Source organism: Eulemur rufifrons, chromosome 1 (genome assembly GCF_041146395.1).
Source record: "Eulemur rufifrons isolate Redbay chromosome 1, OSU_ERuf_1, whole genome shotgun sequence".
NCBI lineage: Eukaryota > Metazoa > Chordata > Mammalia > Primates > Lemuridae > Eulemur > Eulemur rufifrons.
The window spans coordinates 49,003,182-49,028,498 of NC_090983.1; the positions used below are offsets into that span (position 1 = coordinate 49,003,182).

Here is a 25,317-nt window from a genome sequence, read left to right on the forward strand (position 1 = left end):
CAATTATGAATAAAGCAGTTATAAACATCCATGTGCAGCTTTTTGTGTAGACATAAGTTTTCAATTCATTTGGGCAAATACTAGGGAGCATGGTTGCTGGATTGCATGGTAAGAATATGTTTAGTTTTATAAAGAAACTGCTAAACTGTCTTTGGAAGTGGCTGTAACATTTTATATTCACACCAGCAAAGAATGAGATTTCCTGTTGCTCCACATCTTTGTCAGCATTTGGTGTTGTCAGTGTTCTGGATTTTGGCCACTTTAATAGGTGTATAGCAGTATCTCATTGCTGCATTGATGGGCCTCATCTTTAAACTGGAAATAATACTTGACTCACAGAGTTATTCCAAGGATTAAATGAAATATGTGTAAAATATGTAGGCACAATGCCTAGTATTTTAAAAGGTGCTTAATAAATGTTAGTTTCTTTACCTTCCCTCTCTTTAGTTAATTCTCACAATTTATGAATTCTTTCTCATCCAGCCCAGATTCTTTCCCCTGGGTTTAGCCTTACTGTTTTATACATGCTGAGGTCTCTTAATGCTATTTAGTTATAAGAGGCTGTCATAGGCACAGTAAGGCTTTAAGATGCACATGTGTGGTTAAGAGAATTAGCCTTTCATTTAGACTCCATTCCTAACAGTCCTTGATCCAAACTTAATTTAGTTATAATAAGAAGAATAAATATTATTTTAAATATAATCAGTGAATAAGTAAGATAATATTTCTTTAAATATAAAATTTAGGTTCTTAATCTTAAAACACCCAGGTTACGTTTTCTCTTGCTTGCAGCAGTGACAGTGGCTGGAATAATTGATACAGGTAACTGTTGTCTCTTCGTGCTTGTAAGGGCACAGATTTTGGGGCCAGGCTGTTGGCCAGGTTCAAATCCTGACTCTACCACTTACCCACTGAGTAACTGAGAAATTATTTAACCTTCCTGAGATTCAGTTTTCTGTAAAATGTGGATACTAATAATATCTACCTCAAAGTGTTGATGATCAAAAGAGTTGTTATATGTCAAGTGCTTGGAACAGTTCCTGGAACAGAGTAACTTGCTATCTTTGTATTAGTAATTGTTATCATCACCTCTGAAAAGGACAGTGAAGGCTCAACATATTACACTCTCCCACTCCTAGCCCCTCCACCATCATGCTCAAGTAAAGACTGGTCTTGGATCAAAGGCCAATTTCATTATTGATATTGAGTTCACAGGGTGTGATCAAATAAAAGTCACTTTTATAATCTTAACAGCCATCCTTGTTCAATGGGCACTGAGTTAATAATTTAAAACAAAAAGTAGTATTTTTTCCTGCTTGTGACTTTATAATGCTCATTTGTTAGAAATGTAGAGACCACTGTCCATGCAGATGATTGGTATTAGCATTCTGGCACACTGCCACCTTCTAGACTTACACAAGCATGAGACACAGGCATACCCACATTTACTAAAGAAAAAACTAAACAAACAAACAAAAACTAATGGAATGAACCTATATTTCCTGTATTATAACCTGGTATTTATTAAATTGAGAAAATCACAGACATATTCTTGTGTCAAAAGGAGAATCAGTAATTAATGGGTATAATATAGTATTCTGCTATTTGAAAATAACACAATTTAAACAGTATCTTCATGAGGAATTAGAATCCCTTCAATTTCTTAATATTATAAACAATAATTAATGCTTACTGTATTGATAATTATGTGAACAAGGAAATATTTTAAAATCCAGGTAGGCATAAACATAAATTATCTTACCGGAGTTCTTAAGTTTTTCTGAATGTTCTATTCTAAAGTTTTGTTGATGTTACGATGGTGAAGAAGGGATGTCACACTGAGTGTGACTCAGTAATTTGGGTTTTATGATGATCATGTAACTGGATGATCTACCTGACAATCCTAGAACATTGTGGAATGACGTTCTATTGGAGGGCAAAGATTTTTTGTCAGTTCTGTACTTACTTGAAGGAAACGTAGGAGCTGCCAAACTTTACTTAATAAAATATCAGCTTTGTCAATCATGTTAAGCACTTAAGAAAAAAGGAAATTAAGTGGAGAATTAGAACAAAGATTACTGATGAATAATAATGTGGATGTCTGAATATGTGATGTGTCTTCTCTCATAAGGGTCACTTAAAAGATACATTTAGTGCTTCTCTATTTCTAAGTGCTTATGGCCTGATGCTTTTGAACTATAATAGTTCAGCTAATTCTCCTTTGGAAAGGAAATCAAGTGACCAGCATGATGGCAACTTGATTCCCATCAAATGCAGAAAAAGAATAAATAAAAGCCACATACTTTTCTATCTCAATTGGGATGCGATAGTCTCATAAACATAATCATAGCATGTTCTTTCTTTATCATTGTTTTTCAGATGTAAAAATGTGCACTTGTTTTACATTTAAAGATGAGCAGCTGACCTTTCTTTTCAGCTCTAGCAGCATCTTATTTTGCAGATAATCTGCTTCATTAATGAAAATCAGAAGCAGCTTGGAGTATTTCGTGCATAATTAATTATCTTGGCAACAAGATTTATGAATGTAATTTTTCTCAATTGCTCCAATCAGGCATAAGTGAGACAAACAAATATATTAAAACTAAGTTATTCATGGTTTCTTTATATAAGACAGTGTCAAGGATGTCTAGGAGAATTAAGATACGAGGGCGGACAATCTCTTTTTACTACCCAGATCACATATAAGATACACATCTTTGGGGTGGAGGGGAGGATAATAGAATTCACATTTGGAAGGTTTTGTGGTTTTGTAATTTGGGTACAATGTATATCATAATCACTCAGTATATTCCTTGGCAATAGACAATTAAAATGATATCAGAGATGACATATATAAGCACAGCCTCTGGGCACCAGTCTCATGCTTGGTAGTCATCTATAAAACTGTATGTGTGTAAACAGATACATTCATGTATATTTTTTTGTATATAACACCACCTTCTAACTAGGATTTAGAGCTTGGATGTTTGATCCACTTAAATTAATATGAGATAACATACAAAGTGGTAAAGGTTCAGAAAAAAAAATCTTTCTTTGAATGTAGCTTTCAAACATTGGCTGGGATAAGACCAAAATAGGGGGTGAATTATTGTGGTGATACTGGTATCCAATAGTTTGGTCCAGTAACAAATATAAATGACATCTACTGACCCATAGGTTAAAATTTATTACAGAATTTCATTTTAGCACACAGGCTCTAGGCTATCTCTAGAATTCTCTTTAAGGCATGCCAGCAGTAAATGCAAAGTGTTTTAAAGTGTTTGTAGAAGCAGCATGTGATTTTGAAAGTAACAGAAACCTCTCCTAATTGGAATACATGCTGATCATTATTGCTTTCAATGCCATTGTAGGCCAATGGTAGCAACAGGACTCTGGTGCAGATGGCATGGGTATCAATTTATTAGCTGTGTGACTTTGGGTCAGTTACTTAGCCTTGGTGCCTCATTTTCCCTTTTTGTAAAATGAGGATAATAATATTTGCCTATACATTTGTTATCAAAATAAACAAGATTATATATTTTAAAATGCTTAGAGCACAGCTTGGCTCCAATAATGTTCAAATAAATGTTCACCACATATTTTGGTGGTCACTTTCTAAGCTTTACTGAATAATCACTGGCATACAAAATCTTACATATTGGTCGGATCCCACACCAATCCTTTAAACCACTAAATAATCTTAGCTTTCTAAAGTGTTGTGAGGGAGAATAAATGTCATTTCATGGCTTAGTATCCAGCTTCCCTTATTCAAAAGGTCAGCTTTATCTGCAAGATCAAGTTAAAAATCAATTTTCCCCTCCTCTATCCTTTAACTATTTCTTTAGCTCATTTATACTTGTTATAGTTGATCACATTTTAATTGAATTTGGTTTGACACTTCTGTATACTGTTCAATTGAACTGATGATTTAACAGTGTTTTGATTACTTAAGCCCCCAAATCAGTTGGTAAGAGGGATGTGGGACACATTCTGTGAGCAAATTCATTCTCAGAAGCAGTGCGTGTGTGTGTGTGTGTGTGTGTGTGTGCATGCGTACATGCGCTTGCTCCCTGAGAAGGGTCTGCATTGCTCCTAACACTCACACTCATTGTGTGACAAATTAGCTGTTGCTGCCTGAGGTATCTACTGAGTCCTGGGGCTGCCTGTATATATCCTTCCACCTCTCTGAGCTCTTTTTCTTCTTCCCTGCCCCTGGTGTTCGAGATTGTTGGATTTCCTTTTCTCCTCAGCACTGCTACCATCCCAAGCTGGCCAGGAGTGGCACTCATTCTCTTCTTCCCTCATTCTCATGGTCCCCAAAGACTAGCCAAAAGGCCCAATTAATTTTAATGCATTTTATAGGGAGACTCATAAGCAAGCAAACTAAATGGCATAATTTAAAAGAATTGAAACATCCTTTAAAATTTAGCAGTCATTTATCCAGTCAATATGATAGTTTCTGATTTATTTTGTCCAACAATCAGGGTTGCACATTGCCAAGACACGGGGTGGAGCTCTGTTTCCTTTCTTGAAAAAATGACTTCCTCCCACTGCTGGGGGAGTTGCCCCCAATGAGTCAGAGGTAATGCTGAAAATAAAATTTAGGTCTGGAGACTTCCACTGTACTGATTTTATCCATTAGACTATACAACTTTCCGCCATTAAGTAGTTGGAAGTAAAGAGTCTTCCTAAACACAAATGAGAGTTGACAGCAATGTTGGAAATGGAAGTCCCTATACTATTTTTCTTGAAATGTAGATGTGAGAAGAGAAAGTGTGTGTTAACATAACTCACAAAAATTAAACACATAAAATTATAATACTACACAGGGAGAAAGATTATATGTGAAGTTGTTTATAAAGTAACAAATTTTGCCTTATCACAATGTATGTTAGCTTTCCTACTGCCCCCCTGACAGAGAATCCTGGGATTCGAAAATTTGTGGAGGAGACACTAATACCTTCCAGTTGACTCCAGTAATTCACAAAGGGCTCCCAAATAATACGAAAGAAAACTGTGAACATTGTCTTCCTAGAATCTCTGAGACTAAGTCCAAATAATAACAGGCCAATAACTAGATCAGTTCCAGAATACATTTAAAAATAGAAACTCAATCCATGTGTTTGGTAGTAATTATTCTTTCTTCCTCTACTCAAGTCCTCAGGTATTAATACAAACATCAGCAACATGGCTTTAGAGTGTTTTCTGATATACATTATCACCTAATGGATACAATGGATATCTGAAGTCTGACTATTGCTTAGTTGAGTACGGAGCACATTTGACTAGATTGCCTGATACAAAATAGAGACAACCGGTTTCCCTACTGTATAAAAGAAAACAAAAACCTTGCAAAAGCATGCCTTCAATATCAAAGTAGACAATAGAACTGTCACCTGTGGCCGTCAACTGTAATTGGAAACATTTCTGTATATGTGTGCATTTCGGTAATTGGAAGAGAGTCTGTCAAAAAGTCTTGGGTTAAAGAAGATAAATAACTGATGTCTTTTTTCCTCCTTTATCAGTTTTTTGTCTCTAATAGTAACTAGTTGTTCAGCAAGAGCTATTGTGCACCTGGAAAAGAAAATGAAAGTAATTTGTTATGATTTTCATCTACCCTTAAGCATTTCTGTTAAGGTGGTTTGAATTGCTTATTACTAGCTTGCCTTCTACAGCATATCTTTAAATAAAGTTGAAAAAAACAAGATCCAATCTCAGATTGTAGAACAAATTGTAGAAAAAGAAACTACAGTGATTTATGGCATTCTGATGCATGGCTTCGGGCTGGGGCAGCAGTTCACCTTCTTGCTACCTGACTTATTTGTCCTTGACCATCACAGAACATTTTCTACTGCTTGTGTTCCCCATCTCTCAGTCCTGTCTTTGTCACATATTGTTTGGGAACAGGAATTCTCAGTCTGTGCCTATTGTCACCTCTGTCCCCAGCTGGCCGCCTCCTCTTGGGCCCCTCCCACACATCCGTTGTCCTCTCTAATATTGTCCTCTCCAATATTTCCATTGTCTCAGCCACTGTGTGATTGTACACAGCACCTATTTCCATGTTAGGATTAGGTTCTATAACCACAGCCCTGCGTTTTGGTCTTCATTTTGAAAACGTTCATAATCATAGCCTAATATGGCCACTTCTCTTCTCCAGAATCCTTTGTTTCTGCAGATGGATATGATGAGAAATAAAAATACTGGATAGAAAAGCATGAATTCTGATGGTGGCATTTCTCGCCCCACCTGTGGGGCTTTCCACGCATTGGTTGTGTGAACTTAAGACAGGATGTCCAACAAGCAAAAACTAGTTTTTCCTTGTCCAAGACGAAATACTTTCAATAGTTCTCTCTTCCAACCTTCCCATTTTCTGGTACATTCCTGTATCACCTCTCTTCCCTGCATCTTCAGTTCCCTATGTCTGCCAAAAAAAATGCTTAAGTCTTATCTAATCAAAGAGGAAAAAAAGGTGGGGAGAAGCCCCTTTGTTACCTCTGCCTTCCCTGAAGCCATCATCATTTACTCAGCCAATAAATTAAGCCAATACACTTCTCCAAAGTGTCATTAGTTCCATTTCCTCACCCCCTACTCAGTGACCCATAAATACCTCCTAACTGGTATCTCATTCTACTGGTCTCCTGACTCCACTATTTTAAACTGCCATTAGTTAAAACTCAGCCCCGAAATCTACATTTAACAAATAAAAATACTCTGAATATCCTTGAATTGCAGAACTACACAGTAATAACATAATGCAACTCACATATGTGATTTTGAATTTTCCAGTAGCCACATTAAAAAAGTAAAAAAGAAATATTTAAAAAGTAAAAAAACACTTAAAAGTGAAAAGCAATAATATTTTTATTTAACCCAACACATCTAAAATATTATTTTAATAGGTAATCAATACTAACATTCTTAATGAGATATTTACATTATTTTTATACCAAGTCAGTGAAATCTACACTGTATTTTACACGTAGAGCATGTCTCAGTTTGCACTAGCCACATTCCAAGTACTAGAAAGCCGTGTGTAGTTAGTGGCTACCACATAGAACAGAGCAGGTCTGCACCATTTTCGGTGCAAGTTTTCCTGTCATTCCTTTTTAACTTTCAAGGCAGCTCTTAGTGTTCACTGAACATCCCTGATTACTCCTTCTTTGCTGAGTTTCCTTTCCTTCTAACTTGTCACACTATGAAAAGTGCTACTTCCCGCCCTCCCCCTCCCCCAGCAAAAAGGTCTGCCTCACTCCTTCTGTGCCTTAATTCTACCTCCTCTGGGCACCGAGTACCTAGCATGTCATGCCAAATCCGTGGTATGACCATGGACACGTTGCTTAGGTCAGGCTGAAAGGTAGAAACTGGGAAGAGAGAGCAAAAGTCTTCTAATTTTCCCCTTTAATCCGCCTCGTTGCCCAGAACCAATTTCCAGTGCATACTTTGAATGCTTTTTGTTCTTCCTTCCTTTCCTCATCCCCTCAACCTGTGGCTCATGTCTTCATACTTTTGCAGGGACCACATTCTATAGAAATGTCTTGATGCATCATTTACTGTACTTATCACTCAGGCTTTTGGGCAGCAGCTGATATAATTTAAAAGCTTATAAAAAGTGCACTTGGAATATCTGTGCAGCTGTCTACAGTGGCTACTCAAAGGACACAATGACTGATTTACTGGGTGGCAGAACATTATGGCTGACATGCTCTTGGTTATTTAGGGTGTCTTATTTTAGCATCAGAAGGACTCAGGGGCTATTTTGTGTACACCCCACAGCACACATGGCAAATGTGATCTAAGAGGCTGCTCATGTGTGTGAATACCTTGTAATAAGATACAACACACTCATGATGATCTACTTACTTCTGAATTTTGTGCCAACTTGTTTTTATATTTCTTTTCAGAGTGCATCTGGTAGTAAGAATGTGTAGCTGTAGAAAGATAGCATGCTTTAACAGGCAGGTATGCGAACAAGATATATTGAACATTACCATAGTTCCCTAACTACATTCTCTTAAAGGGAATAGTACTGCCTTACAGGAATAGTATCCTTTAGGAGTTGAGCTGGTACTTGCCAAATCTAGGGATGAGGTCAGTAGATACTGTTTAAAAATCAAAACAACTCACTCTTTCCTGACTTTCATCACTGCTGGCATGTGTTAGATGACAAGTCTGTGACTCACAAAGTTTAATAGGATTATCTGAGGGTTCAAGCTTCTCACCTGTTTTTAAAGATTAGTGAACACCTGTTTGTACCCATTTTTCATCCTCTCAGATTCTATATTAACTGTCCCCATTAAAGCATTCTTGAAATTTCTAGGTCCCTCCCACTTTAGCTAAGAATAAGTAAAACTCATTCCCACTACTTAATAAAATAAATATCTCTGAAGGTTAATTATATTCATGATACACTTTACTTTGAGGAAACCCTCACATCATTCCTCTAGTTGAGTTTTTATAGGGCTGACTGCATTTTTGTGAAAAATCATTTTGTTTTATAAAATAAAATAATGAATAAATTTTATAGCTCTTGATAAAATATTCTCTATGTGTTCTAATGTGCACATTGTACATATCCTCTAGTTCTAAGTGGGATACCAGAAAAACAGACTGTCTTCAAGTAATTGTAAATACATCAGCATAACACTTTAAATATGGGGACTGGCTAGATAATGTGTATATTATGCATAGATTACCAAATATTCTGAAGAAAATGAGGTGTACTTCACATGAAAACTGCCATAGGGTCACCAATATTCTTTTCTTTGCACCCACAATGGGCTAAAATGCTGGTTAACAAAGATTTCCAATCAGCAGAGAGCTGGGGAAATTGTCCCGCCCCCTATATTACTGCCTATTCCATGCTAGAAAATGCTGAAAGTTGGTGCAGACCTTTTGATCTCATAGTCAGCTTTGTGATAGTGGGTCTATAATGGTCTTGGGGTGTCTGATTCTAGGTGAGCCTCTAACTCTGACATATGTATGTGGTGTGTGCACATTTATTGCGGGAAACTACAGAACTAACCTAGCTTTCTCCTTGGCCATCTTGAGGCTGTTGCAGGCAAGACAACCTGGCTAGAGAAAAACATAGTATCAGGCTTGGGATATGGCCCATTATTTTGAATGGCTGCCAGTATTCATCTTTCAGGCTTGATGTCATTCTCTTTAATACTGTGAGACTTTAGGTTATTCAAGAGAGGTAGCAGGGAATAGAGGAAAGAGCATGGACTTTGAGATCTTGTAGACTCGTGGACAATTCCTGTCTCAGCTACTTACTACACAGCCCTGGATAAGCTGCTTAACCTCTCAAAAACTCAGTTACCTCTTCTCAGCAATGATGATATCATACCTACTATAAAATTGTGAAATAGAGATGTGGCCTCCAAATCAACTAGCCAACTGTCTAGCTTGTAGCAGTCTCTTAAGAATCAGTGGCTATGGTGAGATCATATGGGTAACTCTGCACAGGATCTGAGAGTAAAAATCCAAGTCTCCTTTAATTGGGATAAGGAATCTGCATCCAGGGGTCCCAGGTCAAGTTATGGCATCATTTTAAAATGCATGAGTTTCTTTCAAGTTCCCTGCTATTTGTTGTTTTAGCACTGGGTATGGCGTGTACTGTAAACCAAGTCTACACGAATGTCAGTCACACCCTTAGCCACTTGTAATGTCAATGGAATTTTAATAACCCTTCTACATTTTCTGGATATAGATTTCCAGCAATTGTAGCAAACTAAATATTTTTGTTGTCTTTTTCATAGCAGAAAATATAATTCTACATATGCTGTTTAATATCTTTGTATGGGTTTATGTAACTATACTCAGATTCATATTTGTATTCAGGAAAGAATTCGTATTTTAAAAGAATGCATGATTTATGGACTGTATGGGAATCTATTTTGGTTCTTTGCTAGGAGGTTTTGAATTCTTCACGCCATGTAATCTGCTGAACTGATAAGTCATTTTCATGCTTTTCTGGAATTATTTTGTGTTTTTCTCTTAAGCATGAAAAGGTTGAAATGAAGAAAAATAAAAAACTTGATCATTTTAATATAGTTTATATAAAGAGAAATTCGTTTTTAGTTTTGAAAGGTTGAGAAATTATTTCTGAATTTTTATTCACTTCTTTTGATTATTTGAATTTTGATCTTTCTTTATTACTTCTTACCTAGGTTACTTGCTGGTTTCAGAAAACCATCAGAGATTTACAGGAGCAAAGTCTAGGTTCATCTCTTTCAGACAACGAGGAGCTAATTCGTAAGCATGAGGAACTGATAATAAAAGCAAAGGTAAGAGACATTAGACACATTAAGATGTAACTGAAAAATGCATGAACTTTTCTTGAATATGCTTCTGTGGGTAATTTAGAGGAGAACTAAAAAACACTTTTTGAATAATCTACTATTTACATAATAAAGATCCTGATAACGTTAGCAAATACCACCGTGCATTGATTAAGCTTCTAGAATAATAATAAACAAAACAATGGCTTCTACATCAATAATTATATATTTTTGAGTAGTTACTATGTACTGGGCACTGTACTAAGGTATGTGAGAGGCATTATCTAGATTATCACAAACCCTTAAAGGGTAGATATTATTTTCCCCATTTTGTGGATCAATCACAGAGGCTTAGAGATTCAAAGTAACTTGATCAATGTAATAGGTCTTATTAGTGGCAGAGTTGAAATTCATTTCTAGGTTTTGTCTAATTCCAGGGCTGAAGCTCTTAAACATTACACTTTATTAGCTTTCTAAAAAAAATTATTTGTACACTGAGGGCTTGCTACACTATCACTTTTATGATTTCCAGGTATAGTTTGATTGCTCTTCCCATTTACGTTTCCCTAGTTCCTTAACTTGCTTCAAATATCTCAGTTTTGCAATAAGTAACAGCTACCAGCCAGGCAACCCCTTGTAGGTGTGTGGAACGTGCAAAAATGGAACCATGGAGTGCTAAAAGCAAAATGAGCAAAGCAGCCATGTGTCAGTTTCCCCTTTCCCTGTTGTGTCTCGTTATTTGGAGATCTATGCATTTATACTTGTGGGGGGGTGGGGCAGTCTATAAATACTTTCCAAAAGTTTTTCAGGTGCTCCATACTGATCTGCAAGAAAACAAATGTCTGTCATAGTAGATTGAGTAGAAAAAGTGAATAACTACTATAAGATTTAGAAAAATTTATATTGTTAATATCTTGGGTGGTTGATATTTGTAGGTAGAGCTAAGTTATAAAGCTCTGGAAAACAATGGGCCAATGCTACTAGACAATGATTGAAAATAGGTAAGACAGTACAGTACGCACATATCTGAAAGGACAGGAGTTAGCGGGTAGGGGTGAAGGAAGTAGATTGCATTTGTTTAGACTTAAATCTCTTCATCGGGGTCATAACACTGTTTTGTTTTAGTTTAGTTTCTTGCTTCTGTTTGAACACTGTGGTGTATTGTAGGTATTCTAAGTGTTTGGTGTGAATATTTGCTTGATAAAAGGTACAGTTACAGAAGACTGTTGACTGATAATGACTGATCATTTTTCAAGTTCTTTAAAATTTTTCAGCATTTGGTTTATATGTTTAGGAAGTTAAAAGCTATTAACATTCCCTACAAGAGTGGTACATCTGTTACAATTGATGGACCTATACTGACACATCATTATCACCCAAAGTCCATAGTTTACATGAGGGTTCACTCTTCGTATTGTACGTTCTGTGGGTTTGGATAAATGTATAATGACATGCATCCATCATCATAGAATCATAAGACTATTTTCATGGCCCTGAGAACCCTCTATGCTCTGCCTACTCATTGCTCCTTCCCCAACCCCTGGCAACCACTGATCTTTTCACTGTCTCCATTTTTTGCCTTTTCCACAATGTCATATAGTTAGAATCATACAGTATGGAACCTTTTCAGATTGGCATTTTTCACTTCATAATATGCATTTAAGTTTCCTCTGTGTCTTTTCATGGCTTGATCGTTCATTTCTGTTTAGATATAAGTAATATTTCATTGTCTGGATGTACCACAGTTTATTTATACATTCACCTACTGAATGTTGGTTGCTTCCAAATTTTGACAATTATGAATAAAGTTGTTATAAATATTCATGTGCAAGTTTCTATGTGGGCATAAGTTTTCAGTTCATTTGGGTAAATATCAAGGAGCATGATTGCTGGATTGTATGGTAAGGGGATATTTAGTTTTGTTAGAAATCACAAATTGTCTTCCAAAGTGGCTCTACCATTTTGTATCTCCACTAGCAATGAATGGGATTTCCTGTTGTTCCAAATTATTGCCTGCATTTGGTTTTGTCAGTGTTCTGGATTTTGGTCATTCTAATAGTTGTGTGGTGGCATCTTGTTGTTAATATTTGTATTTCCCTAATTATATATGATGTGGAACATCTTTTACATGCTTATTTGCCTAAATAGCTTCTTTGGTGACATGTCTGTTAGTCTTTGGCTCATTTTTTAATCAGGTTGTTTGTTTTCTTATTGTTGAGTAGAAATAAATTTTTAATAACATATTTTATTATATAAAGTGCATGATAGAAAATTTCAAAACCATAAGGAAAATATTTGCCAATCCTTCAACCCAAAGATAATCATTATTAATATTTTGCACATTCCCTTTCAGTCTTTTCACATACACCCTAGAAACACACAGCATTAGAGTCATGATTTTTTCTCCATTTAAAAGTTTATCATAAGTATTTCCTAATGTAACTTGATATCCTTTAGCTGAAAAATATTCTATTATATGGATGAAATCAAATTATGGTATTACTTATTTTATTATTTAAGCAATATGAATATCCAAGCAAAGATTGTAAAAAGGGTTCTAATTCCTGATAAACATCATTATATTCCAGACAAGTCTAATGTCTTTATGTATATATGATTCATATATTAAATTTTTGGCCTGTCCAGTGCATTAATGTTCTGGGAGCAACGCAATACCTGGAAGTTAACTGTAATACTATAATGGGTTGTGCTTACATGGAGGAGAATAGGATAGGATCCCTATGTCACTCACTATGTAAACCTGGGTACACTTGATCTCTCTGAGCCTCACTTTCCTCACCTGTAAGGAGAAGCCTTGAAAATTCAATTGGAATATATTTGTGAAAGCACCACATTTTGGTAGTGCCTCCCAAAATGTTTTCTTTCCCATCCATGGTGTAAACTTCCAAATAGTTTTCATCAGTGGTTTTTCAACAATCTCATTTCTTCTTAGAGAAGAAATCCAATTTTATGTCCTTAAATGGTAAGCAGCATATTACATTTTAGACTTTTGTTTGGGTGTGGGTATGAGGAGAGGAATGGGGAATGTTCCTTTCAAAGAAGATTTAACACAGAAACAAGGCATCAAGCTGGGTACTCATTAGTGGAACTCAAATAAATAATCTGGTAACACAGAGAAAGCAGGTGTTTCAGCTACCCACAGTTAAATTGAACAGCAGGGAGCTGGTGTGTATGGCTTGTTAGTCTATTCAGTAAGTTCTTTCTAAATAAACTTTGAAAATGTCTCTATCATTTCTTACTGGAATAAGTACAAAACTTTCAAAACTCTTACTACATGTGATACTTGATTCAGAATGTGTTGAAATGATTGAACTAAAAGTTTTTTTTAATACAACCTTTGACTATGAGTAATTGTTTAAAATTATACTTTATTGAATATGAAAAATTATTTTTATTTTATATATGTAACAGATAAAGAAATAGCAGACATATATGATTATAAATCATCCTTTGGTTAAGAACTTTAAATACTCTGAAATTGTATTATACATAAACTTGATGCCGCAAGGCTTCAATTCAAACTTTGAAGCTCAGAATTTGTTGTAGGATATATTAAAACAATATGTAAACAAATACTTGCTTATTAACTCCTCTGAGGAGGCATAATCATTAATTTTCTTACACATCAGAAATAATGTTTATAGAAGAACTGCCTTCAGGAACCAACCTGTGCTTCTATAGCTTCAACCTTTGATTCAGTTCTGGTCCTTTGTAGTTGATGCTATAGGGGAGTGTTTGGATTAGGGCTTCTCAACTCAGGCTTCACATTAGAGTCACCTGAGAGGCATTGAAAAAATACTGGTCTAGATCTCATTCCCAGATGTTCTATGTTAGTCCTTTGTGGGCATCAGGCTTTTAAAAAAAAATTATTGTCAATCCTGAACTAGGAAGAAATAGAACTCCTCATCAGACCAATAACAAGCAGCGATAGTAAATCAATAATAAAAAAATCTCCCAACAAAAAAAAGCCCAAGGCTAGATGGATTCACAACTGAATTCTACCAAACATACAAAGAAGAACTAATATCAATTTTCCCAAAACTGTTCAGAAAAACTGAGGAGGAAGAAATTCTCCCTAACTCATTCTACAAGGCCGGTATCACCCTTATGTCCAAACTAAACAAGGACACAACAAAAAAAGAAAACTACAGACCAATATCCCTAATGAACATAGATGTAAAAATCCTCAACAAAATACTAGAAAAATCATATCCAATAGTACATCAAAAGGATAAGTCACCATGATCAAGTGGGTTTTATACCAGGGATGCAAGAATGGTTCAACATATGCAAATCAATAAATGTAATACATCGCAAAACAGAATTAAGAACAAAAACTATATGATCGTGTTAATAGACACAGAAAAAGCATTCAGCAAAATTCAGTATCCCTTCATGATAAAAATCCTCAACAAACAAGGCATAGAAGGAATATACCTTAAAACGATAAAGGCTGTATACAACAAACCTACAGCCAAACATCATACTTTATGGGGAAAAGTTGAAAGCATTCCCCCCTAAGAACTGGAATGGGACAAGGATCCCCACTTTCACCACTCTTATTTAATGTAGTATTGGAAGTCCTTGCCAGAGCAATCAGGCAAGAGAAAAAAATAAAAGGGATCTAAATTGGAAAAGAGGAAGTCAAATTATCCCTGTTCACTGATGACATAACCTTATATCTAGAAAACTCTAAAGACTCCACTAAAAAACTCTTAGATTTGATAAATGAACTTAGTAAAGTTTCAGGATATAAAATCAATATACAGAAATCAGTAGCATTTCTATACACCAAAAATGATCTGTCTGAGAACTAAATCAAGAAGGCAGTCCCATTTAAAATAGCTATAAAAAATATAAAATACATAGGAATATATTTATCCAAGGAGGTTAAAGATCTCTATAAGGAAAAAATTGAAGATGACACAAACAAATGAAAAGACATCGCATGCTCATGAATCTGAAGAATTAATATTGTTAAAATGACCATAATACCCAAAGCAATCTATAGGTTCAATGAGATCCCTATCAAAATACAAACATCATTTGTTGCAGAATTAGAAAAAAACAACTCTAAAGTTTGTATGGAACCAAAAAAGAGCCTGAATAGCCAGAGCAATCTTGAGGAAAAAAAAAACAAAAAAAGCTGGAGGCTTATACTACGAGGCTAAGTAACCAAAATATCATGATACTTGCATAAAAATAGACAGATCAATTGAAAAGAATAGAGAACTTAGAAATAAAGCTACATACTTACAGCCAAATGATCTTTGACAAAGTAAAAAAAAAAGCATACATTGAGGAAAGGACACCCTTTTTAAAAATGGTGCCGAGAACATTGGATTGCCATATGCAGAAAAATGAAACTGGATCCCCATCTCTCACCATATAGCAAAATCAGCTTAAGATGGATTAAAGATTTGAATGTAAGACCTCATATATAAAAATACTGTAAGAAAACCTACGAAAAACACTTCTGCACATTTGTCTAGGCAAAGAATTCATGACTAAGACCTCAAAACAGTAGCAACAGAAACAAAAATAGACAAATGGGACTTAATTAAACTACAAAGCTTGTTATACACAATAAAGAAATAATCAACAGAGTGAGCAGACAACCTGTGGAATGGCAGAAAATATATTAAAACCATATATTAGACAGGGGACTAATATTCATAATTTATAAGGAATTCAAACAATGCAAAAAAAAAATCCCCAAATAACCCCATTAAAAAGTGGGATAAGGCCATGAATAGATATTTTTCAAAGGAAGATAAACAAATGGCCAACAAGCATATGAAAAAAAAATGTCCAACATCACTAATCATCAGAGAAATGCAAATTCAAAAAACAATGAGATACTGCCTTACACCAATCAGAATGGATATTATTAAAAAGACCAAAAAAATTGTTGTTGAAGGTGCAGAAAAAAGGAAACTCATATACTGTTGGTGAGAATGTAAATTAGTACAACTTCTGTGGAAAACAGTATGGATATTTCTTGAAGAACTAAAAATAGAACAATCTAGCAATCCCATTACTGGGTATCCACCCAAAGCAAAAGAAATCAGTATATAAAGAAGATACCTGCACTTGTATGCTTATTACAGCACTATTCATAATAGCAAAGATATGGAATCAACCTAAGTGCCCATCAATGGAGGACTGGATAAAGAAAATGTGGGACATATAATAATAAATAATGGAATACTATTCAGCCATGAAAGAGAATGGAATCATGTCTTTTACAACAACATGGATGAAACTGGAGGCCATTGTCTTCAATGAAACCACTCAGACACAGAAACACAAATACCACATGTTCTCACTTATAAGTGGGAGGTAATAACATGTACATATGAAAGCAGAGTGTGCAATGATGGACAATGGAGATTCAGAGGGGTGGCTGGGGTGGAGGGGATGATGGGAGGTTGCTTGGTGGGTACAATATGTGATGGATGTGATGGATGTGATGGATGCACTGAAGGCTCTGACTTCACCACAATGCAGTATATCAATGTGGCAAAATTGCACTTGTACCCCATGAATATATATAAATAAAAATAGGCCGGGCGCGGTGGCTCACGCCTGTAATCCTAGCACTCTGGGAGGCCGAGGCGGGTGGATCGCTCGAGGTCAGGAGTTTGAGACCAGTCTGAGCAAGAGCGAGACCCCGTCTCTACTAAAAATAGAAAGAAATTATATGGACAACTAAAATATATATATATACCAAAAAAAAAAAAAAAATTAGCCGGGCATGGTGGCGCGTGCCTGTAGTCCCAGCTACTCGGGAGGCTGAGGCAGTAGGATCGCTTAAGCCCAGGAGTTTGAGGTTGCTGTGAGCTAGACTGACGCCACGGCACTCACTCTAGCCCGGGCAACAGAGCGAGACTCTGTCTCAAAAATAAATAAATAAATAAATAAATAAAAATAAATTTAAAAAATGTACTATCAATCTTAGCATGTTGGAGTTTTTATCAAAAAAAGAAATCCAGATTTCCTGTTCCTTCTAAACAAGTGGAAGATCAGGCTTACCAGGCTTACCTTCCCATATAAACATAGTGACTCTTGGCTAGAGTCCAGCAATACTTGTTTCCTCTAGAAAAAGCATGTGTACTCCAGTTTGCCACAGTCTCCACTATTCCTTATTACTTCTCCCCCTCCCACTCTTGCTTCATTCATTCACATTATTCATCTAGCCCCTTGTAAGCATTTGGATTTGACACCTGATGAGCAATGAGATACCATCCAAGCAAAGTAGTAGCTTAAATTGATATGCATGTTAGAAAATTACCTTGGAAACAGTGTGAGTGATAGTAATGGGAGAGAGTGAGATTGAAAACAGGAAAGTCACTTAAGAAACTATTGTATTTTGAATGAGAATGACTTTAGATAGGGCATGATCTCTTTTGAGATAAAGGTTATTAAACTCCATCTTGAAGGCTTAAAGGAAACTTACAGCCTCGTTATTCAAGGTGTGACTCCCAGACAGCAGCAATAGCATCTGAGAGTTATTGGAAATGTAGAATCTCAAATTCTACCTATCAAACCTATTTAGTCAAACTCTGTGTTTTAACAAATTCCCTAAGAAGATTTGTATTCACACTAAAATTTAAGAGGCACTGACTTGAGGTTTTTCCCTTGTGTTTCAGGTGCATATTCTCTTTAATTTTCATAGATGACTTTCATATATTGTTTGTAAAGTCCTTGATTAACAATAATCTTTAGAATTCTGGGAAAGAAGCAAACAGAAAATGGTGTATAGAAACATCATCTTCAATATTTTAATATAGCAGCATTTATATTACTCAGCGTCAAGATTAAAACCATCTTCCATGATTCATCATCTAATCCGATTTTCCAAGTGATTGAAAATATTTTCCAGTTGTTGCTGAGTGATTTCATAAATTGGATTTGTGATCTTGGCCCCAAGTTCCTTCAAATAATATTATTTGGAGATCATTAAAAAATACCAATGCTTAGGTCCCACAGAAACTTTATTCAAAGGAAAAAGTCAAGTTTAAAGTTACAAAATATTTATAAATATGAGATAAGGAAGTAAAGTAGAATCTCTTAAAAGGTTATTTGAATATTTTAAATGTATAATTATCAATAAAGGGCCGGGCGCAGTGGCTCACGCCTGTAATCCTAGCACTCTGGGAGGCCAAGGCAGGCGGATCGTTTGAGCTCAGGAGTTCGAGACCAGGCTGAGCAAGAGTGAGACCCCGTCTCTACTAAAAATAGAAAGAAATTATCTGGCCAACTAAAAATATATATACAAAAATTTAGCCGGGCATGGTGGTGCATGCCTGTAGTCCCAGCTACTCGGGAGGCTGAGGCAGTAGGATAGCTTGAGCCCAGGAGTTTGAGGTTGCTGTGAGCTAGGCTGATGCCACGGCACTCACTCTAGCCCAGGCAACAGAGCAAGACTTTGTCTCAAAAAAAATAAATAAATAAAAATAAAAAATAAAAATAAAGCCAGTATAAGAAAATGATTCTTTAAACAACTGTTTATTGCTTCATTTTTTTGATTACATTGTATCTTCTCATTTTGAAAAAAATAGAAAATACATAAGACTAAACAAAAGACAAGAATTAAAATCACACATATTACGTGACTGTATATGGAAATGGAAAGGAAATATAAAACATATACATACATATGAGTATTCCAAAAGTGTGTGATTGTATGTCTATGTGTATACTATATATATGTGTGTTTGTGTACAAAATTGTGTGTGCATCATTTTGCAATGTGATTTTTCCTGTTAGTGTTATCTCATAAGCATTTCCCCATTCTAATGCATAGTATAAATATGTTTTTTAAGGATTGCATGTTACCAAACTGTGTAAATATACCATCCATTATCTGAGGCAGCAATACATATTGTCATAGAGTATGGCAATGGAGTGAATGGTACATTCATGAGTTACCTGGAGATTTTAAATGTCAGGTTCTGCTTCATCAGGTTTGGGGTGGGGCCTTAGTGTCTGCATTTCTAACAAGCTCCAGTGTAATGTCGGTGCTGCTGGTCTCTGGACCACCCTTTGGTTAACTAAGGGTATGAAGAAAAGAACTAAGAAGGAAAGAATATAAGTGATAGATTCAAATTACTGGGTCATTGTTAGAACTCAGAAGATATAGATCTAGGTCAATGTCTGGGTCTTTTAAGGTGTAGGCATGACTGTTTAAGCTTAAAACTTAATTTCCTTTGCTGTTTATATTTATTCCTAGGCACATTACTCAGGTAATTGAAGATCTAAAGACAAATATTTAAATTCTCTGACTGTTCCTTTCTAAAAATGGGAACATTCCCTTACAAGTAGCCCTCATATGAAATATTTAGTACAAAAGGAACTACTTGTATGTCTCTCAGGTGGTTCAAGAGGTATGTAGCAATATCCAGAGTTTATATATCATAGTTTCCAGGTTATCCAAATATTTTCCATGTGTTTCACATGCAATGTTGAACAATTTCCTTCTCATTGCTGCACATATTAACCTCTATAAAGAAGCTGACTATTCTGATATTTGAACTTTCATTACATCCCCAAATTCCTTCACTGATGATATGTGAAAAAATTGTAAAATCACTATAAAACATAGTGCTTCAGTAAATCAACTCACATCATATCTGATGATGACAAAGAAAATCTATAAAAGGACCCAGAGTCTGTTTCTCTTATAATGTTTCATCTAATTTAAAAAATAAAGTGGGGCCTGAATCAGAAATGTCTCAAGGCAGAAATTAAGTGAGTTCTCTAAACAGTAAGACACCTGCATTAATGCATTTCAATTCCTCTGTCTTCATTTTAGTGAATAATTTGTTTTACTTGTCTGATTTTTTAATGAACTTCCCAATTAAAAGCAGATGTCATTTTTCACAGAACATAAATTAGAAACAATTTTATTGGTAACACGCAAAATATATATAAATAGCATTGAACTTGCCAGCAAGCATGGAGAAAGTCCACAAAAATGATGGGATTTTATCACTGGTAATGCTATTCTAGCCTTAGCTTGCAGATCAATTTAAAGCTTAGTAAAACATATGCTTTCATTTCCAAGGGAAATTTTAATTTAGAAAATCCCTCAGAAACATTTATGGCCATTTAAGAAGAGACTGAGTAAAGAAAGCTGATAAAGAATATGGTACTCTGTGATCACTACGTTTAAAGCTACCTGCTGTCACTTTGCTTACAGATTGTTTATCAGCTCGTTAAGTTTAAATGCTTACAAAAAGTTTTCTTAGTTTTGACTTTTCCACATACATCTTCTTTTTTTTGGACATTTTTCAGCCTTTAAATAAAAATTCCCACAAAGCATGGCTTTTTACAGTTACCATTATTATAATAATGCTATAATATATATATAATATGCTATTAATATGAAGCATGATAATGTAATATTACTATCATAATAATAATAGTGAAATTAAGTTTACTTTAAGTGGACACCTGAGAAGGCATTTTATTATGGTTTAACTCAGTCATGCCTTAAATCACCTACAGCCTTCCTGTGCTAATTTGGCATCCATTTGGTGACTTTTTCAATGCCCTGCCCTGGGTTTTCCTTACTTTTCTACTCCAAAGGCCTTTATTTTCAGCTCCCTCCAGCTTCCCACTCCTGTGGCTGCCACATTTTGTTTTATGGCATCACCCCAAACTGCTGTCATCATAGCCTCCTTTGTTTTTTTTTTCCTGGGCTAGGTCCTTGTGCTACTCAGCCTGGGCCACAAGGGCTGTTGTGAATTAATCTGATCACTCAGTTTCTCTGTTTCTTCCTAATTCTGAAAGATGAGAAAATTAGCATGATTGTTTTGGTTGGTTCTATTTAAAATGTAATTTATTAATTATCAGTTAGCCTTACAAATTCCTTTATTTATCATCTGCTAATTCCCTACCCCATTTCCCATAACTAGTCCAAAAGCTTCATACCCTTTTAAATTCTCAACCATGAACAGTGTGTAAGTGTTCCTTTCTCTCCACATCCATGCCAGCATCTATTGTTTTGGGACTTTTTGATAAAAGCCATTCTCTTGGGAGTTAGGTGATATCTCATTGTGGTTTTGATTTGCATTTCTCTGATGATTAGTGTCGTTGAGCATTTTTTTCCATGTTTGTTGGCCATTAGTCTATCTTCTTTTGAAAAACGTCTGTTCATGTCTTTTGGCCGCTTTTTAGTGGGGTTGCTTGATTTTGTCTTGATGATTTGCTTGAGTTCTTTGTAGATTCTGGTTATTAGCCCTTTATAGGATGTATAGCATGGAAATATTTTCTCTCATTCTGTAGGTTGTCTATTTGCTCTGTTGATTGTTTCTTTGGCATACTGTTTCAGTCTTCTACATGTGGTTATCTAATTTTCTCAGCACGATTTATTGAATAAGGATCCTTTTCCCCAGTGTATACTGCTGCTACTTTGTCAAAGATCAGGTGGCAATACAGGGATGGTTTTACACCTGGGTTCTCTGCTCTGTTCCATTGGTCTATGTCTCTATTTTTGTGCCAGTATCATGCTGTTTTGGTTACTATAGCCTTGTAGTATAGATTAAAATATGCTATGGAAAATAGTATGGAGATTCCTCAAAGAACTAAAAGTAGACCTACCAACTGATCCAGCAATCCCAATACTGGGTATTTACCCAAAGGAAACAAAGTTATTTTATCAAAAAGACACTTACGCTAGAATGTTTATTGCAGCACAATTCACAATTGCAAAGATGTGGAATCAGCCCAAGTGCCCCAAAATTCATGAGTGGATCAATAAAATGTGGTATATATATACCATAGAGTTCTATTCAGCCATTAAAAAATGAATTAATACCCTTTGTAACAATCTAGATGGAACTGGAGGCCATTTGCCTAAGTGAAGTATTGTAAGAATGGAAAAACAAACACCACATGTACTCACTATGAAATTGGAACTTAACTAATAAGCACCTGATGGAAGTAAACTCAGTGGAATTCAAACAGTAGGGAGGAGGGAGCAGGGGATGAGTGAAATCAAACCTAACAGGTACAATGTACACTATCTGGGTGATTGGCACACTTATAACTTTGACTCAAGCAGTACAAAAGCAATTCATGTAACCAAAACATTTGTACCCCCATAATAGTCTGAATTAAAAAAAAAATTAAAAAAAAATTCTCAACCATGGAGGAGCCAGGCTTTATCCAACCTCAAAGTCTCTTAGTCATACACAATGAAATTTCTTGCTCTTTTCTCTTCTGCCCAAATTTTTTGTCTCTTACTCCTGGCTTCTCCCCCTTTTTTGTGTTTCCCCTCATTTCCAGGGGAAATGGATTCTATTCTAGATCCCATTGGTCCCATCCCCTCCTCACTTGTTAAGAGTGTCTTCACTCTTAACACCTTATTTTTCAGTTTTCTTTTACTCTCCACCCCACTTCTATTCCTCTTTGGCCTAGGGAACTCCCATCCATTTGTTTGAGGTCTCAGCTCAGACATTACTTCCTATGAGAAACTCTTATTAATTCCCCAGACTAGTTAGCTCCATTTCTCCCAGGATCCAGAATCATTCTCCGTGTCTCCTGGCTGACCTCAGCACCCTTGCCTCAGTGCTCTGGCTCTGCTGTCTCTCCCGCTTGGGTCTCCCCTTGCCTTCTCCCCAGACCCACCTCTCTGCTCACCAGTTGAAACTCCTGCCCATTTTTAAGATCCTATAAGAGGACTTCTCAGATTCCCCAAATCAGAACTGATTTCGCTTTGTGCTAAACATTTGTTTTGTTTTCCATGTGAGCTTGTGCTCTTAAGAGGTACGGAATAATGCCTTTTAGATTATTCCACGTTCAATGTCAGAGAGTTAGAGAATGCCCATCCCAGTATCATTTTCTGCTGGTTCACAGTATTGAGTATGAAATGAGAGTCCTGTGCATGTACTTAGTGATAAGCTGAAAAACTAAAGCTTGCAAAAGAGGGGGATGTGTTGAAGAAATTCTAGCCTTGACTAGATTTTGTTAAAAGACAAATGATTTCTTCCATTTCATTAGAGGTAAGATTTTTTCCTATAAGAAAGATAGTGTATATAACTATTAAAAATATAGCTGTAAAAATTTTATGATGAAAGTTGATAAGAAAATAACCCTATGGGTGTACATAGAAGTTTGAGAAAGAAAAACCTGATCAGATTTGCAGGGGGTTTTTGTTTTTTGTTTTTTTTTTCCCTCTGTTTCCCTTTTAAATCAGTGGCCCTTTTGTCTGAGATAATGATGTGAAGAAAGTAGAAAGTAGGTATGCTTCAGTTTCTTTGTGAGTTAAGACTAATGATATCCAACATTGCACCAGGGCTATTTAAACTCATGATGGATTGGCGTATTAATCATTCAAGGAGTGTAAAGGCAAGGAGTGTAATGTTTATGTGTCATTGTATCTTCCACAGCCCAGCTCAATACTTATTGAGTGAATGAAGTAATTTGTAAAGCTAAAGTTAAATTTTAGGTTTAGAAGTCTTTAATACAATAATGTAATTTTCACGAAGTCATTAATACAATATTCCACAGAGTCAAGTTAGTTGAAAGTTTTAGAGTTAAAGCTACTATTACTATGTAATCCATCCCCAATTATCAGTATGATTATACATAAACTTTCCTAGGTACATTGTTAACTGTTCATTAAATATCTTAAGATATTCTGGATCAATCATTCCAAAATTTGGTTGTGAGTATTATTTCCTTGCCTCTGATTTCAAATAAAATGCTTCAGATTTTTAAAAAATACTTATTTTTTTCACTCTACCAAGAGAAATTATGATTCCAGGGATATGGAGTGAACCTGGAAGTGTGTGTTTTTAAAACTTTCCCAGGAGATGCTAACAGTCAGTCAGATTTAAGAGCCATTGTTTTAGTCTGTATTTGATGTTCACTGTGGATAAAACTATCAATAGACCCTCCTTTCTATTAATAGGGAAATCCCCACAAGAGGTGAACATCACAACCTAATAATTTCCCCCACAGTTGAAGTATATATTGAGATCCTGAAAATATCTCCAACAGATTGTCTAGAAAATGAAAAAGTAGGTCCTTTGAGGACATTAATATAAACTGGGGCCACCTAGTCAACCCATGGCACAATCTGATTGTTGGCAAATTGTGTTAGATGAAAATATTTTGGGAAGCTAGACTCTTATTAAATTTAATTAAAAATGAAACACCAATCAGGCTCTGCTCCTTACTTAATCAACAAGAAGACAATGTGATTAAGGGGAACAAGAAATCTAAGGAAAACAAGCACAAGACACTAAAGAAAAAATAATGGTTCTTGGAAAACACAAATCTTGGGAATATTTCCCCTCGACTTCTCATGTAATTAAATTTTCACCTAGAAACTATGTTGAAATAAGGAAGACAAAATAAATACATTTCTACTCCAATCACTATTTTAAAGATTTGCTTATGAGCGTAGTTTGTTGCAATTTTATTTGATTTTCAGACTTTATTTTGTCCCACATCCATTTGCTTCAGTATTTATTAGCAACAAACACCCTGCTTTATGCTGCTGAACTGTGGGCTCCACTCAGTGGCCAAACATTGAAGAGAATAAGGGAAATAAGAGACTTCCGAGCCATGGGTTTTTTTTTTTTTTTTTTCCTGCAACTTTAAAAATATTTCAATGAACTAAGAGTGGAAAAAATTATCAACTAATGCTCAGAAATTTATTTGTTGTTATCTGTCATTTCTATTATAGACTGTCAGTCCCAATCCAGGTAAGGTTAATTTATGGGTAATACAGCCAATAACCCAAATTTTGGGAGAGCCTAAAATCCAGGAATTTGAAGCACAGCCAATTTGTCACTGAATTAAATGAGTCACTAAAGATGAGTCACTAGAAAACCAGAAGGATATATGTACCAAGTGGTGCTAACTGTCATTGCACTGCAGGGAAAGTAAGGTTCAAAAAGCAAAATGCTCTGCCTGAAGCTACTTAACGAGTCTGGAATAAAAAGTGTACTTCTAGCTGCAGTTCTCTGCTCTTACTCACGAGCTCTCCCTCATTCAATAA

At 35.6% G+C, this 25,317-nt stretch overlaps 1 protein-coding gene across 1 annotated transcript in view; it reads left to right on the plus strand.

Annotated features, from left to right (window-relative positions):
* CCDC141 (coiled-coil domain containing 141) overlaps positions 1-25,317 on the plus strand; it is a 158,943-nt gene that overhangs the window by 56,074 nt on the left and 77,552 nt on the right. Inside the window, exon 6 of the mRNA XM_069470241.1 lies at positions 10,170-10,286. Within this exon, the coding sequence (XP_069326342.1) occupies positions 10,170-10,286 (117 nt within the window). The remainder of the gene's footprint in view (positions 1-10,169; positions 10,287-25,317) is intronic.